This window comes from Gavia stellata, chromosome 25 (genome assembly GCF_030936135.1).
Source record: "Gavia stellata isolate bGavSte3 chromosome 25, bGavSte3.hap2, whole genome shotgun sequence".
Taxonomy (NCBI): Eukaryota; Metazoa; Chordata; class Aves; order Gaviiformes; family Gaviidae; genus Gavia; species Gavia stellata.
The window spans coordinates 10,290,332-10,309,823 of NC_082618.1; the positions used below are offsets into that span (position 1 = coordinate 10,290,332).

The following is a 19,492-nucleotide window of genomic DNA, read 5'->3' on the forward strand; positions in this document are numbered from 1 at the left end:
TTTGTCCTTCTCTCTAGCCCACACACGCTACCACATTAACACGACCAAATCACTTCCTACCTGAACCAAACCTAGCTCGACGACATCTCTACCACAGATCCCAGCCCCGCACGCAGGCAGCGGCCTCACCCCGTCAGACGGAAAGGGAACTCACTAACTCACAACCGAGCTTGAAATCAAAACTATACCCTAACGCCTAAGGGATGCAAACACCAACTTACGGCCAAACTGGAATTAAATAATTTTACCCATTAAATTTCCCCTGGCAGTTTTGATTGTATATGGCATGTCTCCTCTTTGAAATGTTGTGGGATCCTTTTTTGCACGGAGACGTTCCATGCTGTTAGTGAGCACGGCAAACGGGACTTGGCCCAGACAGTTTTTCTGGTAGGACCGTAATGATCATAAGGATTTTAGTTTCTCTATACACTTTACATGAAAACCTAAAGTGGCATCGAGCACCTCTCAGCTTCATAATAAAATGATTCTATGCTGATTTTTTTTTTCGTTTTTCTTCCTTTACTCCCATACAAAAAGCTTAGAAATGCAGTGTCGTTAAAATTCAAAACCCACTTGATTAGCTTTTATATCTTACAGTATTTAACAGACTATGTTTCAAAGCGTACCACGTAGCCTACCAACATTAACACCGCATATAAACGTCTTTAATTTGGTAAATAAAAACACAGTAACTCGAGGCTATGCAACCATGTGGAGGCCGAGCTGTAAGGAAATGAACTGTGTTTGGCCATTATTTCTGTTTAGTGTAGCACTGACAATTCCTCAACTAAACATTCAGTAATCGTATAATGCAAGGGAAATAAAATCCTTTCGAACTGGCAGACAGAAAATGGCAGGAAAAACAGAAGTGTCATGGATATGGTGGTTTATTTTGCTTTGCTTTTTATTCAATACAAAAAGTTTCCCGGATGAGAATGGAAAGCTTCCCAGCTTCAGTTCCAAGACTTTCACCCTCGTTTCTGACCTTTTCTCAGACATGTTCCAGTATAATCTGTAATCTACTACAGTCGGAAGAGGAAACAGCAGCGCCCTGGTGAGAAACGCTGCCTTGTGACCTGAATAGAGAACCCTGCGGAAGCAATGCTGGCTCGCAGAAGTCGTTTGGAAGAGCTTGACAGACAAACTCAATAGCGGCCCGAGAAACACACTCAACACCACGAGTGCTAATTACTGCCAAAGTGGGCTTTTTCTTTTATGTTTTGTTTTATTCAGTCAAACTTGTTTTATCTTTCTTTCTAAAATGTTACACATTTTCCTAGAAAAAGTCAGAACCTAATTATTTTAGTTAACGATCGCTTCTAAATTAAAGTTACATTGCAGTTTCCCTGGATTGTATCCTACCAAATTTAGCCTCATTTCACACACTAACCCTCAATATTTCCAATACAGTTAGACCCATTAAAAGAAGAATATTACGTATGAGCTACAGCATGTATGCGCACATGATCTAGCTACTCAGAGCAAATTTTCCTCTCAGCTAAACTGGTGCAAGTCCAAAACCTATCACTAACTTGATTCCATGGAAATGGATGGGAGAAAATAATGCAGCCGGTTGTTTTCATAATGTTTAAAACCGCTTGATATTGAACCTTTTGAAACACAGCTGCACTAAATCTCGTGATTATCCTAAGAAAGCAGAACTTTCTCTCTAGTTGCATCCAGGCAAGGCACGTGATGGTGACAGGCGAGCTCGAAAGTCAGGACACTCTGCTGAGACATGCAAGCGCCAGTCCAAGTGTTTCAGCCACTGAGGAGACAGAGTCCTCTGCCCTCTCACCCGAGCTGCTTGAACTTCAGCTCTTCCAACTGCTCGTCAGCGTCATCCACTCAAAATCTGAATGTGGTCTCACAATATTCCTTTCCTCCTTCTGAAGTTTCTCTTTCTTCTACTATCTTCAGTTTCAAAAAATTTGTACCTCAGTCGTAAAGCATCCCACTGATACCCGAAAACCTCCTCTTGCCCTTGGCAAAGGTTAGAAGAGAGATGGAACTGCTGTGAGCCCTGTGCTGCTGCCCGTTATCTCTACCTGGCCAAAAATGAATTATGAAAGAACAGTTCAAACCTCAAGCTGGGATTTGAACCAGTCATTTACTTCTACAATGACTGCTGTACAGCTGGCCATTTCACCTACCTCCATGCATGTTTCTTCTTTTCATGCATGGAAAAGAAATTACATTGACGGTCCAGAGGAATCAAAAAGGAGAGGAGGCCACTTCTGCCAGAACAGCGACAGTGTCCCGGGCCTCATGGCACCTCTCACCAGCAGCTGTGAGGCCATCCATAGTGTTAACTGCCTTGTGTAAAAAAACATCTCCTTGAAAATCTGACACAAATGTCTGCTTCTTCCCTTGCCGTTTCTGCTCTTCGTTTTGTACAGATACCCATTTGCTGTGCTACAGTTCCTCGAAGAGCTGCCCAGTAAAGGTGCCTTGAAGCATTTCCTTAGAGAACAACCCCTCTACCACCACACACACAAGCCTCGCCTAATAATCATCCTTCAGGATTTATTTAACTAAAAATATTGTTGGTGCAAAGCTCAAGTCCATTTATGGGCAAAACTCTCCTTGAAGTAAAAACAACAACAAAGGTTGATTGCCAGCTGTTGGCTCCAGGCTTTGCATAGCCATAAAGCAGGCGGCAGCAGTAACACTTCAGCTGGTTCGCTCCAGATGGTGGTTACCAGCAAAATCAGCCAAACTGGCCTTTCCGCTCTTCCGTCATCTCCAGTAATCGGCAGCCACAGGCAGGGAGGGGTGCAGACGTTGCTATCCTGTTTGTACCAGACCTTGCACCTTCAACTCTTCACAGATTAAAAGACTGCAAGATTAGTTTCCTGTAACTACTATAGGGATAGCTACGGAATATTTTGCAACCAAACGCGAAGGTGCGCTGCCCATCCTCCCCAGCGCGTGGCCGCAAGCCAGCGCTGGACCAGAGCTGTGGCTGTAGCTACCACAGCACTGGACTGGAGTTTGCAAACTCTTCCAAGGAAAGGACTATGTGAGCTCAGACTTAACACTCCACTAACGAGGTTATCGTACAGGCAGCTTCTAGGCACTGTGTAGAGACTCTGTTACTCGAATTTCTTGCACGTGGGAATTTTACTAATGCTGTCTGCTGGTGAATGATGAAGCGCCTGAGAAAACAAGTATGCACTACTACTGCCCCTTGTCATGTCTATCAATCATAATTCATATAAACACAGTTTTGAATTCAAAGCCTTCTTTCAGGGATGATTCCGAGATGCTTCAGCTTTGTCAACTTCAGAAAATTCGGGTGTCTCAGACTTCTCTTCCAAATGATACAGAATAAAATGATCTTTACAAACTTAATTTTTTGGTATTGGGACAATACAGTCAGAAAAACTGGTCAGCGTGTCTTGGAAACGGCAAATGACTGGTCTGGGAATTTCTGAAGGACACCTCTGTATGCAGCTGTGCTGGGTGAGGAGATAGGGAAAGTTTAATAGCAGCCCCGTACTCAAAGGGCTTAGCTTACTAGAATTTAGTATTGACAATAAACTACATGTTAATACATTTGTGGCTTTTTTCCCCCCCACCTTTTTACCTATGCCTTATTTTCCCTTGCTCTAGCTGCAATGATTAGCACCAATATTTTAGCATCTGAATACAATCCAGGTTGAATACACAGTATTTATCCCAAGTTATGTGAAAAAAAAAAAAGTGCCTTGAGAACCACTGCATATGAGAACTTGATAATAATATCCATGGATAATTATAATAAATGGCTTGTCTGAAACACCCATAGAATAGGAACTGCAGTAAACCATAGCAATCTCTCTCCCTCTTCCACCCACCACACACCCTCGGCAGCTCTGCTCTTTTACCCATGACCATTAAGGATGTTTTCTGGCTCTGTGACAGCATCGTGACTCAGGTCATGAGAAGTGTCAAAGATGCATTTCCTCGAGATGGGAAAAAGCAACTGATTTTAACAGCCCACAAAGACTAAGCAAAAAGAATAAGCCCAATCAGCATATTTACGGGTAAAGATAAACCTTTTAAGAGATACAAGTATATTTTATTTCCAATCTTAATGCTTACGTTTCTTTCCATAAAGTGTTTACATTTTTCAGACTACCAAAAATGCACAGTTGATTTAAATGCCTTACTTCAGAATAATAAACTGAAAAAAGACAACAAGGGCAGCACCCGTTTACTGCATGATCAGTCACCGATCACATACACAGGGAATCTGATTCAGACTGCAGGCATGAGGGATCTGCCCTGGATTCCCTCTCAACAGCGGCTTTGTCCCAGAATACCCACTGCCAGGTGAAGCAGAAGGTGTTTGGGCTTGAACTCAGCAGGTCCATCAGATACAATGATTGTTCCCACCAGCTCTGTCCCATTCCTTTCCCTCACCGGTTACTAACACAGAGCTTCACATGCTTTCACCTTCCTTCACACCAAACCTTACTTATCATACAACGCCCTCAATACTTAAACCTCTTCCTTTAGCTGATACGGTCTCTTGAAAAACTCTACATTCTACTTTCTCACCTTCTGACCAAACCTAGTACATGCTTGTATCAGGTGGGCAAAGCTACTTTTTGTCATTTCACTGATCGCAGCTCCCTCAAGCCACTTAAATTCCTTGACCCGCCAACAAATTTCTGGATCACGCTGTCTCCCCTGTACTAGACCTCTCTTCTCCCGACCTAATCCCAGCCTTTCCCCTTTTGTGCTTTGGACACGAACACCACTCAGAAAACCTTTCCTGCATCACTCCTTCAGTGACCAGCTCTTTTCAGCCGGCTTGTTATTTCAAAGCTCAATCTTAGTGACTGCTTTTATGCTGATCGCACTCATTTCTCCCTAAAACACTGTTCAGCTGTATACAAGCGTATCTGGTCCTCTGCACAGACACACAAAGCACGCTGAGAAGCCATAAAGCAGCGGAGCACGTTCCGTCTTCTGCATCACTAATATCGCTATTTATCAATTTTCGATTGGAAAGATCTGCAAAACCCTACCAAAAGCGATGCATAATTTGCAGGATGCCTTTATTACTCGCCATGCATGAGAAGAACATACACTAGCCTGTCTTTTATATACCTGGTTAACTGGTGAGATTTGCAGATGGGAAAACCTCGTTTTACTGTAAATTAAGAGGAAGTAATGGAGGGAACAATTGAAATAACAATTGCATCCCAAAATGTCATTCTATTAAGTCATTTTCAGAGAAACACTTAAAAATCCAGTTACCACTTCTCCTTGGACTCCCTCAGTACATGCCTGACACATCAACACTTGACCCTGTAGAAATTTTCTTCAGTTAGATGTTACCGAGACTGAAATCATCCATCTTGACAGGAAAACTTCAGTGGGACGCTCACATCTGTGGTAATCCAACTCCTCTCTGCCTTCCACCTTCCTTTCACCTCGCGATCCATCTTTGACATCGCGGTCTCCTGTGCACTACCTATTACTTCCCCTCCGCCTGTCTACCCACAACCTTTCTGAGACAGTTTGCTTTGACCACTGCTACGGCATTTGCTGTGCTAAATCACTCAGACAGATATTTTTACACTTCATATCTCAAGAACTGCAATTCCCTTCTGATGTCAGTCTCCTTCAATTTTCAATTTATCTGGAATACTTGCAACTTCTTTTTCATATATGAAGGCAAACATACATCTGCCCCAGTCTCAGATCTACGCTGTTTACAAAAGCCCACTTCTAAAAGACTTCGTGTACAGACACGAACTTCCCTTGTGACAGAATTTATCAGTCTACTTCCCTAGTTATCTGAAGGGAATGGATCTTTTCCTTCCACTTCAGAAACTATCCAAAATATACCACCCGCTTCTTTCACTCCACTGATTCTCCCTCCATTAAAAAAAAAAAAAAAAGGCAGCTAAAACCACCGCTCATTTACAACCGGTAAGCTCCTGGCCAGTACCCAAATTGGTGCTCGCGGTCAGCTGTTCAGACCTCGCGCCCCGCTCTGCAGGGCTGACCTGGGGGCTGCGAAACCCCCGGGCTCGGGGGGGCTTCTGCACGGCCTCCACAGCCAAGAGGCTTCGCGTAGCCCTGGGACCCTTCCAGAGGGAAGTAACCGTCTCTAAAAGTCGTTAGCAGAGAATTCCCACCAGGTAAATTAATTTTCTTTTTTTTCCCCCCAATTTCCTTCATGATGTAAAGAGAAACCCCAAATGAGAGTGTAAAATCGAGAGAATCGCTACGCACTTTAGGCAGCGCGGTGAATGTGGGGGTTTATACGAGTAGCTCAGCGACTGCAATGTAACCTGCTCCTGCTGATGGGCATGGTGCTGGGGGGGGGGGGGGGGGGGGTGGTTTTTGTGGGTGGCTGGTGGGTTTTTTTGGTTGTGGTTGGGGTTTTTTTTTGTAATGGTTGGACTTGATGATCTTACAGGTCTTTTCCTACCTCAGTGATTCTGCGATTAATAAAAAAGAAGGTCTGTTCTTGCTGCCACCGTTTGGTAAGTGGTTTACACCCATTCTAAGATAAGCCGGAGCAGCCCCGAGAGCCGGTTAGGAGCCGTCGGTGTGGAAGAAGCCCCGTATAACCGTGAGGGAAATTCTCCCAAACGCAACAACCGTTCTTAAAAGCGACCTAGCAGCGGTCAGCAGAATCAACACCGTCACCCTTCCGCGGGGGAACCGGCGAGGAGCCCGAGGCGGCAAGGCGAGCTCCCCCCGCCCCGCGCCGCGCCGGGCCTGTCCCGGGCCGGGCCTGTCCCGGGCCGGCGGCGGCGGCGGCGGCATGGCCGGGCGGAGGTCGCCCCCTGGCGGGTGTCCCGCCGCCAGCCGCGCCCAGGGCGCAGCGGGCCGGTGCGGGGAAAGGGGCTCCGGGGGCAGCTGGAGAGGAGATTATTCCAGAGTACGTTTAAATACAGAACAAAAAAAGCAAGCCAGGCGTGATGCTGCGGAAGAGTGCAATGATGAAACAAACGGGAACGCGAGAAGTACGTTAAAAAACCAAAACCGGGCCCATTCGGCAGCTTGCTTTATCGTTCCCCACCTCTGTAAACCCATTTTCTGCCCAGAGAAGCTACAGCTCACAAAGCGCAACAGCAACGCTTAGCAGAGACTTTTCAAACGACTGCTTTCGAGTCGTCTTTACGGTGCCAGCTCTCGAGTTAAACTTTGGGAAGGAACTGCCCTCCAGTGCTTTAAGTTATTATACAGTTAATTTTCTTTGAAACTATTTTTGTCTGCCCCTCTCTAAATAGGTGGTTTCTTAAGTGAGTGTTACTTAAAGGAAACCAATCTGTTTTTCAGGAAGGGCTGATGATGTCAGTCCTTTCAACTCTGCTTTCCCATAAGAATTCTTCTAGTAAAAGGAGTTTCACTCTGGGAAATAGTGAAAAGTAACGTGAAAATATTTAAAGCATCTCAGGCTGCATGTTTATCAAACCTCGAGTCTAGGCTTGGATTTTAATCACGTTGCGATTGTAACAAATGAAGGAAAACGGAGAGAAAACCTTCTTGATTTTGAAGATTAAAAAAGACTTTGCAATGAAAAATGTGCTAAACTAAAATATTTATAAAGAGCTAAGTACAAGTCTGAACGCAATACATAGAGAACAACTTGTTTTTTCATAATTCGAAATTTATGTACTCCATTTCAGCATAGGTATTAAATGCGAAACAGAACCACTGTGTATTATGAATGGTCTTTTGGCAAAACTACACCATCCAAACAAATACTTCAATCCCCAACTAAATGACAAGACAAACTCCAAGAGTATCGTATTATTGTTGAATGTTTTTACTAGGCGTGGAAGTGTAGCAATAGGTCCAACGTGTGCTTAACTTACCATATTAATGTTTGTTCTGATACTGGAAATTCCTGCAGTCAACAACAGAAAAAACCTCCGCGTAGAGCTAGAGAGACTTTAACTTACTGCTGGTGCAAGACGTAATGGTAATAACATACTGTAAATTTTAGTTTGCAGAATAAAAATAGTAAGAGTTATCTAGAGCTTTCAATCTTCCAAGCAAAGCATTACGTTTTTACAGCTAAATGCCCCTCGCTATTCCCATACAGCTGTCCTGAAGAGAACAGGGGATACATCTGTATAATCAAGGACATAGTTCTGCTTGAACTACTCAGCCATTAATCCACACAGTGTACCTGCGAGACAGGTAAGTACCACAAACCCCTTTTTACACAAGTAAAAAGGTCACATAAGGCCATATTCTACCCTAACGTTCAGCCCCACAACCAACTGATGCCGTAATAGTCTTATAATAGTAAAAGCCCATAAAAGGATCCCGACCTAACTCAGATATTACTGACAACGCACCCTGGCAATCCAACGGAATGACAAAAATATAACCTCGCTGGATTAACAGACAGAATAATCCAAACAAAATCTGTGTTAGCTATAAAAGGTGCAAAGGAAATATCTCTTTATCATCCTCTATGTAACAGTTTACTTCATTCTGCTGAAAAGAACAAAGCCAAACTATGATTCATTTGGAAATTAAATCATCCCCACTCCCAGTCAGGGCTTACATTGTGCGGGTAAACAGTTTGTAGGGTACTCCGAACAAAATGTAAATAGATTGCCTTGCTACTATATACATAGCAAACAGTTTCATTTTGAAACTGGGAGTTAAAAAACAAGCGAGAAAAATATTACAAAGTCTGAACCCTGAGAATATTTAGAAGAATAAAAGCTAATCACAAGTTAACGTCAATAGGTTACAATTGCTAATCAAAAAAGAAGATAACAAGCACGCGCTTTGCTCACAGAAGTCCCGTCTTTTGGCCTAAGGTTGTAGCAACGCTATTATAATGCAAAAGAAATATTAGCAGAAGGATTAACAGCAGTTTTTCTAATTTAGGGCTTATCGAAACTTTTCTAGATTGCAAAGGACTAAGAGAAAAATCTTGATGACACGACTTCACAATAAAAATCCTCCAGAAATAAAACCAGTTTATCACAATCTTCTCTGAATCTGTCACTTCATCAACAATTTGTCCCAGTGTAATGGTGCTCTCCGGGACACGCTCTTTGGTTTTATTTCCTTTATAATCAGCTGCATTTAGAGGGATGATTACGGAAAGTAACAGTTACTCTTCTTGGAGAAAACTACAAACTTCAAGTAATTCCACACTCGGGCAACACAAAGACTATTATTCTTGTTACACAGCAAAAAGCTGAATAATCAGCTGAATAAAATTTACCGAGGGTCACACGGTGAGTTAAAAGTAAAGCAAAGAATTAAACCCAGAACTGCTCTTTTCTGTTCCGAGTACCGAGTCCTGTCACCAGACTGCCGTAACTACTCCAAACAACAATAATTTAACTTTATAATATGATAAGGAGCTGTTACAATCTGAGTAAACACATCTTAGCTCACGAATTAAAATAATCGCTGGTCTCTGGCTAATCCAGCTGCCACACAGGCACACAAAATCCCTCCACTGAAAGTCACTGTGAACTTCAGGGTTTTTTTCCCAAGCTGATGATAAATGGCTTTTTATAAAAGGCATATAATATGGTTCTATATCCTGCCTGCCTTCAGCCAGGTAAACTGAAAAACTACTGAAGTGAAAAAGCAGCAACAATATTACTAAAAACATTACAGTATTTTACCAAATGGATTATTTAAAACTAAACTATTTTCTCTTTTTTTCTAAGATTTTTTTAAGACAACTCTGCTAACTCGTCTATAGAATCCCCACAAACTTCTCATGGACAATTTTCACACACAGGTTTGCAAGTTACCAACAAACAGTCTTAGTATGTGCCCAACTTCAAGCCCTTCTACACCTTGAGAAAGCGACAGGCACAACCTGCGTGAAGTTCTCGGGGAAACCAAAGTTACCTTCCTGCCTTAATTCTCAGCGCCCATGTGCAGCCTTCAAATGGAGCTAATTGTTTGAACAAGAGCTAATTTCCAAGCAATGGTGACTGCACAAAGATCTTGGAAAAAAATCTGATTTATTTATTGTATTTCAGGACAGACATTTGAAAACTGAAGCCTTAAAACTCTTGGGACACGCCCATAAATGCTGCTCCCTTTCTCTCAGTAACTCGTCCATGCATGTCTTCCTCCTACCTAGAAAATCTGTCCACCACTGAGGATCCTAGAGCAAATGAAACTGCTGTTCCTCCTTTAAAAACAAAAAAGGTGTCACATCTATTCGAAGTTTCAAATGTACCTAAGAGTGCTGTAAAGGCAACGACTTACTGCAATTTCCCTTGACAGAAACCAGAATCGGTTGGATGAAAGCTACACAAATTGATAGTTCCTTCCTCTCCTCTACGTGATGTCAAGAGCTAAAAGGGATTGGATGTGCCATTGTAAACCTTCACAGCACCCCCCAGCCTGTTTCAAGCCCGACATGCTGAGCCGCTGTGCAACGATGAGAGAGAAAGTAAAATGGTAGATGCGCAAATGGCTCCAAGGAGGAGGAAACCACAGATCACGTTTTGGGTGCCTTCCAGTGGCTCCAGGCAGAAGAGCATGGCTCCAGAACAGCTACGCAGAAAAAACTCCAAAGAAGGGAGACAATACAGAGGCTTCTTTGGAGACAACTCTGGTTCCCTTAATAATCAACAACTCATAAAAATGTTCCTTTGATTCAGAAATCCCACAAAGGTTCTCTCCATGATGTTGACTATGACAGCACATAGTTGGGCTTTCGTAAGCACTTCTACTCCTACTCCTAGTTAGGGGAGAGGGACTGTTCCTTGCCATTTTTAATACTCTTAGACTGGAAAAGGGTTGCTACCCGTTGCAAACCACTATTGAAACCTTCACGTCAATGGAAGCTGTGACTTACTCTTCACAGAAAGGATGCAGCAAATCCTGAATCCAAACAAAGCAGCTTCTAGTACAGATCTCATCAAAGAGCAGGACGAAAAGAACAGCAAAGATGAAACTGAAGAAGCTGGGACAATGATGATTTTTGAACCCTTTTTAGAGGGTCCCCTTCACACTCCTTTTAGTTTCTCAAAAGCACATCCACCACAGGAGTAGGATGTACAGATCAATTCTTCCAGAATTTTTTCCCTTTGTGCATTAATTGTCACATTGCTCACACACACATGAAAAGTGGACAAAAATCTATGCCATGAACTTCCCATTGCCTAGTTTCCACATTTCTGCTCAAACAGTATTTGTTGTGGACATCCAGTTGTGCTTCATGATCATCGAGGCCGATGAGCAGTGAGAATTTTACGTAACCGCATTTGAATATAGACCAGATCACTGACCACGTGCTAGATGGAAACAAAACTTGAAACCCAAAGACCCCAAAACTTTCAGTGTAAAGTGGAAATTAACAACATATCTGTGATAGCATAGTTTAATTAAGTAAGTTTCAAAGCTAGAACTACCTTTCTGAAGTATTTATACCTTGGCTCATTTCTATAATATCTGTATACACTACATACTTCTGCACAATACCTGCAGCACCCTATTTCATGAAACTCATTTTTTAGTGGCACAAACTATGTGGGCAAATAGAATGAACCAAATAAATTCTTGCAATCCCCAGTAAAATCAACGTTTCCGTTGTTCAGGCCGTTAGCAAATACTACTGAAACGTGAAGCTGGAAGACGATGAAGGTCTTTAGGCCGGCACCTCCAAAGGCAGTTAGGAACCAAATCTTTTTGAGTCAGGCAGCTACACAGCAGGTACTGAAACATCTCGGAGGACATGGGCATTAAAGACTCAAGGGGAAAGGTTTCCTGATGACGTAAGGGAAAGGAAAAAAAGAAAAAAAAGGGATTTACCGTGGAGTGGTGAGCCAGATGGGCTGCTTGACAGGCCTGGAACAGGGCTACAGCGTCCTCCTTGTTTGGATGTCAGCTCTTGCTCGATCTCTTCCAACCCCGCACTCTTTTGGAATCGGCTCATGCGATTGACCACCCGGGGTGACATGTGTGTTCGGACACAGGGCTGGCCGCCGTACGGATTGATAGGAAAAACATGGGAAGTGCCACGAAGCGTGCTGACCACAACCCAACGACAGTCATGGCTGAAGGAGATATCTTGTACCTAGAAAAGAGAGGAGTGAAATGGGAACGCAGCCACCGATGTACACACATCTAACAAAGGAAATGGACTATCATGTTTTAAACAAAGACAGATCTTAATTGGAAATGTGAATAAAACCCCCTAAGTTTAGGCAAGAACTTGACTTTTTGCGTACATACCAATGAACTTATTATTCAGTATATATTATAAATATAAGCTGCAGTGTAATACCCAGTTCCAAAGTTTGTGTACTTTTCAAAATATTCTGAGATTTTTCTTTTCAACAGGCCTGAACTTATGAAAACAAACCACGCTGCAAAGTACTACAGAAAGCCACAAGAGCTTGGGGTAATTTTCAAACAGAATTTAGTTCTAAAAAGAGTTGGGAAATCATTTCAATTACATGTTTTGCTATTTGCTTGTTTACTTTAATTTTTAGAGATTACCCAAAAAGGGGAAAAGGGAGGGATGAGAACAAGAGAGACATCTCACCACTGGGCCTGATTTTGACAAATACTGGCACTCAAAACTGTATTTTAAGTCAACAGAAATACCATGTCCTACATAACTTAACAAACCAAAAATCAATGGCCGGTATTTTCACAAAAGCTGTCTAAAATGGTCTCTAATCCTGCTACTATCAGTTTATCCCTCAGTGGAATTATTACCATTCATCCCAGTATTCCCAGACCTATGCTCTTTTTTGGTTTTAAAATTTTGTCAAGAAGAAACTGAACAACTTTGGCCACTTCTCTATATAAACCCACTCCATTTTACACATAGAGACCTTTATTAATTAGCTATTACAGTCCCAGGAAAGACCCCAGCTAGATTTCTTCTTATGCCTATGAGTTCTTATCCACCACTTGACAACGCAAGTCTTATTTTAGCTTAAAATGGCCAGTCTGGAAGCAAATATAAAAATACAGCTAAATATTTTCTACTGTAGTTACTCCTTGCATAGCTCTCGGATATGAAGGCCAGAAGGATTTAATTCTCTTTTAAGTGTGCTTTACACAACGCTTTGATGGAAAGCAAATTCTTGTTCCTGAAGGAATGCTTTAAAAGAGAGATTAAAGTTTGTTTCCAACCCCGTACTGGCAGACAACTCAAGAAAACAAGTAGTCTAGGTCAAAATGATTTATCATAGAAAAAAAAAATCCTAAAACAATTCTTCCAAAAATGTTTTTAAAGGTAAAAGCTGACTAAAAGGAACCACATACGCAAGTGGGATTTAACACAGCAAACATACATACAGACGAAGGATTAGTTTTCATTGTATTATTAAACAGCATAAACTAAATAAAATTCTTTAAGATTTCACTGAAGCCAGTTTTACAATACACTAGGTCCTCAAATTGGAGTAAACACTGATAAAATCTTGACAAATATTCCAGAAATGCACTCCAGCTATTCCAGACAAAAGCAGCAAGTATTCATCAAAGTGCAAGTTTCCAACTGAGCCCTGAAGCCTTTGAGATAAAAAAAGGATTTAAGTCTTGTGACTTGTGACAAGATATTTGGCTGACAGACTGTCACGACACAAAATGCTTCATCAACGTTACATAGATAAACTAAAAAACAGCACTACACACCTGCTCCGTTCAATTACGGTGACATACCCAAGTGATCTGCTAATGATATAGCTAAACAACCTCCCCAAAATCTGACAGGTTTTGCACTTTCAGTGATTCTGGTATGACTGACATAAAGTCACAGCACTTAGAGCGCCTAGTTTGCCTACAAAGTGTTTCACCTTAATAGATTGCTCAAAAAGGATTAGAGACCCCACAGGGATTAACAAGAGCCAAAAAAAGAAACCCCAAAGCCGTGGAGTCAGAGAAAAACTATGGCACCAAGAGTATTTAAATACTTGCTGATTAAAGAGGCAACTTCTACCGGTCAAAATCCAACGCAAGAACTGCATACGCATTGCCGTTCTTGGTTGCAATAGCAAGCTCACCAACAGAACAAAATCATTAAGCCTGTTGGAACATATTTCCAATCCTATCAAAGGCCCTGTTTTCTAATTTGTAGTAACGCGAAGAACGGCCATGTTTGTCGTTAGATGTGACCCCTCTGATCACATCACTGTTTTCCAAATATTGGGTATTCATTTTAGATCCAGCTGTAAATGGCCTTCCTGATGTCTAAAACCGTCTCTCTGTCCCAGCCTCAAGAAAAGAGCTTTTCTCTTCCTTCCTCTTTGCTGTTCCGCTCCCTCGCTCCTTGCCTCTAACACCCGCTATTCGGGCCTTGCTCTATAGTTTCATGCTCCTTGCAGAAGAGTGTTCTCCCCTGAAACCACAGCTATCTGGAAGGGACTTTACAAATCTCCCTGTGAACTGACACCTTTGAGCCGTATTTACAAGACAGACTCAGGCTGCCTGTGCCTCTTCAATCTCTTCCCTCCTGCACTGATTTCACAGCCAAATTCTTTAAATCACTGCTTTCCACTCACATCTACCACATACCCTCTCTTACGTTACTTGGTGTAGCATTTTTAGAAGGCGTTTCTATGAGATGATAGAGAAAAAAAAAGAATCTTAACTCACTGTACTGCGCAACAGAAGCGTCTACGCTTCTTTATTAACACGGAGTTTTCAGTACGCCTCCTTAGGGTTATGTTGTTTTCAAACCACATACAACAGCCCTAGCACATGACAACACAAGCCAAGAAACTGGGAAACAATCATTCCAGGATATTTTTGCTCGATGTAAACATTACACAGAAAAAAGTATTCCTGATCTTCAGGAAGAAAGTCTGGAACAATGTAATCCAAAACGCTCGCTTTAAAATAATGATCACAAATGCTCACTGCAGTCGGAGAGTGGGTATCATGGTCACGACTACTTAAAATACGGCCGAAACCACAGAGGCAGAGAACAAACAGGTTTTTAAGACTCAGTAAAAACAAGAAAAAGAAGTGTTGACAGTTGAGTGTGAAATGAGTTAAGATTTATAGGAATACAGCTCTGAAACCCTACCCTGCAGCGACAAAAAGTATTTTGGAAGCTACCGTTACACATGCAGTAGTTCTACCTATCTCCTACCAGTCTCAAAAATGGCATCGCTGGTCTTTCACAGGTAAACGATGAGTAGCAGTATCACAGACAGTTCAGGGAGTTAATTCAGAGGATATTTCCAATTTCATACATGGGCATGAATTAAATAAGTTTATATCAAAACAGCACAAATCCATCTGTGCACTGAAAAGGAGTCCGTAATTTTCCAGTAGACCTGGAAGAAAGCAGTGGACCAAGCTGAAAGCAGAATGCTCACCACGGCAGTCTCAGAAATGACTTCAAAAAGTCAGCAGTGTGTGTCCATGAAAAAAAAAAATGTATATAAATTATCACATCAGCCTTGCTGTTATCCACCACACTGTTACTGTACATTACACAGAGTTCTTGACTGCTTATACTATAAACAAACTGCACAGTGGCCCATTAGTGGTTTTCAAGTTTATGCTAAGCGTTGCAATTTATTGCTGTCCTTTAGGTTAATGTACTATTATTTCATGTATTTATAATATATTTCTGGATTTGTTGTTAATTATGATGTAATGTTTAGATACCAAAGCTCAATCAAGATCCCATAGTGTTTACAGATCTACGTTAATAAAGTACAAAGTACACTAGATCTCTCACGATGCAAAGTTTATTCTATAGCTCAAGGTCAACATCAGATCTAATACTCAGTCTCTATTTCAAAATTTTATCTATGCTCTTCTGTCTGGGCCAGTAAAGGGAATTACAGACCTGAGATTTTGTTTAACTCCGGAACCCTTAGGATATTTTAAGTTGCAATACCAAATACTTTCATGGGAACATCAGTGCTTTCTCCTAGCTTTACTGCCATTTCTTCCTCCTAGTTTGTAAGCAGTTTGGTTCCTTAAGCGTCAAGCTGCATTTCTTGCATATCCAAAAGTCGCAGTGAAATCCCCGGATACTTCAAGGTCCTCGTTTGAAACAGCAAAGCCTTTTCTGGCCCAAAGGAATGCATGTAAGACAACCGCAGAAGGTAACGGCGCGCATCCTCCGATTGGCCCATGTCTAAACCAGGTATCCCGTGGTTCCTGTCGTACAGGGGGGCTGCAGAAATGCTGTCCAGATTTTACAGACTCTTCAGCTTGCTCCATGAATCCGTGTCAGTGCTTCTCAAACCCCAAAGGGATTCCGGCTGCCCAGCTGTGCTGCACCTCTTATATTACTGTCTACTACTACCTCTTCTCCGTATTAATATGACAACTTCGTTGAAAAAAAGATTCAGTACCCTCACAACATTATCCATACTGTCTTCAGAATCACGGATAATATGACTCTTTTCCTATCAGAGACAATTAAACAATGTTTCCAATATTCCGGTGGGCTTTAGCATGACTTGGAAAGAAATCATCCAGTACTCCTATGGAATGGAAATAACAGTGTGAGAAAGGTTTTCTTAACAGGCGCTAGGAAAGAAATCTTTCAATACACCTGTATTACACAGTGAGTCCTCCACCACGCAGCTTCCTTCAGCTTAGCCATTTCTCCCGCCTTCACCGTTTGTTTCTCGCAACCCTTTCCATCGAAGCGTTCGCTTCTAACCTCCTTTTCACTCCGTAACTCCTTTTCACTCTCATACCGTCTTTTGTTTTCTTTCAGTTACGCTTCTCCTCTGCTTCTTTTAACTTCCACCACACTATTTTCCTGGGTTTCGAACCCTGTGATGTAAAACCCTCAGAACACTGAACAAAAATTTAGCTGCCATGCTCAGAGTCTGACCTGAGTGAGACAGTCGGGTAATTTAATACACAGAGTCCTACAAGGACATGTCATGTGTCACCTGCTCTATTGAGGATCAGCTTTGAAGAGTGTACGGATCAAAAAATTACTTCTGATATTCTGAAAATCTGGAGGAAATCATCTGCACCGAAGGCTTCAAAGCCGACATACATTCATTTATTTTATATAGCGGATATCTATATAAGTTTTTGCTATCATTCTTCCCTTATTCCAGCTTCTCCAAATTTAAACGCTGTGTTAATTAGAACATAGTCACAAAACAAAGAAAATAAAAAAAATTCAAGCCATAACTGCAAGAAAACAAAACAGAAGTAAGGGCAGCACATAGAAAACTCATTTTAAAAGCAGTTGATTAAAATGGGATAATCAGAGGAATGGCTGATGGCACAAGCAATCTCACGGGACAGGCAGTCACCCTGTGTGCCACCACTTTTGGGAAGGACTGACAGCCCATACCCAGCCTCTCTATTCCAGGGCTTCTAAAAGTTCATATTGTGTTAACTTGCCGCACCACGCTTACATGTATGCTGTCACTTATGTTCTTAGAAAGGCGAAGGAGCTTTGCTGGGCTATCACGGTACCTCCCCAGGCCAGTCCCCTCCTGATGGGTGTGCATACTGCAACAGTTAGGAAACAAAGCTCACAACACTGAACCATGGATTTTCACAGCGATTACAAGAAACAACTATTAAAATGCATTTTGATCTTCCTAGGGATCTTTTTTTTTTCCCCTAGTGCCCCGTTTTCAGTTGTGGCGAGTTACACCAGCAACAATGTGTATATTCGTGTGCATTTCACTGCATTAAATTAAACTTCACTATTGACGTGAAACAACAATAAGGCATGACTACCACTACGGCAACAGGAACCTAACCCAGTTTCATGCCCACTCTGCAATGTCACAGAGAAAACACACCATTATTTGAAGGACATGACTTAAGTATTTAATTATGCTGTGCAGGGAGATGGCAGAAATGAAAAAAGCAGTATTATTAAACAACGAGAAAGAGCAGCAGTATTGAGGAGGCAAGGGTCAAAAGAAATTAGAAAACTGGTCTATATTTGAATTTTTTTTGGCTGAGAAAATTAAGGAAATGATGTAGCAACAAACCCAAATGAAAAAATAATAAAATCATGGACGACACAATATGATTTATCAGACCCACACAGACCCAACTCTGTCTCCCTGAGTCGTCAAAACTGATTTTAGTTCTGTATAAAACCAACGGCAGAATCTGGGCACTGTGAGACATTCAAGCAGGGTCCTTCAGCCAGAGTAGCTGCTCTCTATTAATAACTGCAATTGCAAACGCCGCTCTGCTTAGAGCTCCGTCTCCTCAAGATAGTTAAGCTACTTCTAATTGCAGCAGTGTCTTATTGCCTGCTTTCATCACAGACTGATCAACTTCCTTAAATCAATCTCTATTATTTCAAGACTGTCCCACAGTCTTTCCTAGAAGTAAGAAAGCCTCTCTTCCAGAGACTTTCAATAATTGCAACTACCTAAGTATGTCAAAAATAGGAAGACATTTCTATCAACCTTGGAGGTTTACATCAAATGTTTGTAAACTATTCCAGTGTTCCACTACCCGGACACAGTACGCGACCCAACCTTGAACAGTCTCTGTGAAATCACGTCACAAAAACATTCATGCATTCCCTAGAAGAGCGTAAAATCGCACATGTTCTGGGAAGCCCAAGTTGGAATGTTTTTATCATTCCCTCTGTTTACCTGTGCTGACTGAAGTCAGTTATGCAGCAGTTTGAGAGTCAGAATAACAAAAGTCTGACAGCGTAAAAGATTAGAGAGGACCCTGGCCACCAGCCTGCTGATGCTATCATTACGTTTATTTGTTCTAGGTTGAGATAATACTGTTTTCAGGGTGGTTTTTTTTGTTCTGTTTACAATTTCAGATCAAAGAGAAAGGATCATCGGGTGACAGTCTAACTTTCATCTGCAAGCAAATGAGCTTCCTCAGCTCAGAACATGCTATACCTTCCTTAAAAACCTTCCAAAATGCTCTCGGATAAAAATATGAGTGCACTAAGTGTTGACTTACAATGCAAGAGCTGTAGGACAAGAAAACGTATCCTTACCCAAAATGTGCACCACATGCACATTTTTTCCATTTGCAGCTGAATTGTGCAAGCATGGATCTCCGAGAGCTTCAGTTCTCTCTCTGGTATGGTTAAATACAACCAGCGCTTGCAATGAACCCTCACCATGTAACACAGTGCATCAAACAATCTGGGGTTTGTTCTCTTAAGAAAAAAAAAAAAAAAAAAAAAAAAAATTTCTAAAGCATAAGTGGCACTTAAAGACCAAAAGATATTAATCCAATGTAACCCAAACAGTGACTGCTGTCTGTGTTGCAGAAAAGTAACTTTGAATGTTGTGACTTCAGGACTCGCATCACTCGAACCAACGAAGTATCTGAGCACTTCACATTCTCCCATGGCCGCTGCCCTCGCAATTCCCTCATGAGACAGAGGTCCACTTTCCATCTTACCCCATCTTCATCCCAGTCACACAAAAAAGTCAGTGGCTTTGTTAGGAACTGAGGGATCTTCACAGTCCCGCCTCAATGTTTTATTCAGCACATAAGGCTTCTTCCTGTATTTGCTGCTCAAAGTCAGCAAATAGAACATAGATTTGCAATAACAACCCTTGAAAACTCAGTAACACTCTCTGTC

General features: G+C 41.8%; 1 protein-coding gene across 4 annotated transcripts in view; it reads right to left on the bottom strand.

The window, feature by feature from the left end:
* The window catches only part of BCAS3 (BCAS3 microtubule associated cell migration factor), a 370,279-nt gene that overhangs the window by 238,554 nt on the left and 112,233 nt on the right, over window positions 1–19,492 (bottom strand). For all 4 annotated transcript variants that reach the window (XM_059829121.1, XM_059829119.1, XM_059829120.1 and 1 more), the window contains exon 14: window positions 11,767–12,031. In XM_059829121.1, the coding sequence (XP_059685104.1) occupies window positions 11,767–12,031 (265 nt within the window). The remainder of the gene's footprint in view (window positions 1–11,766; window positions 12,032–19,492) is intronic.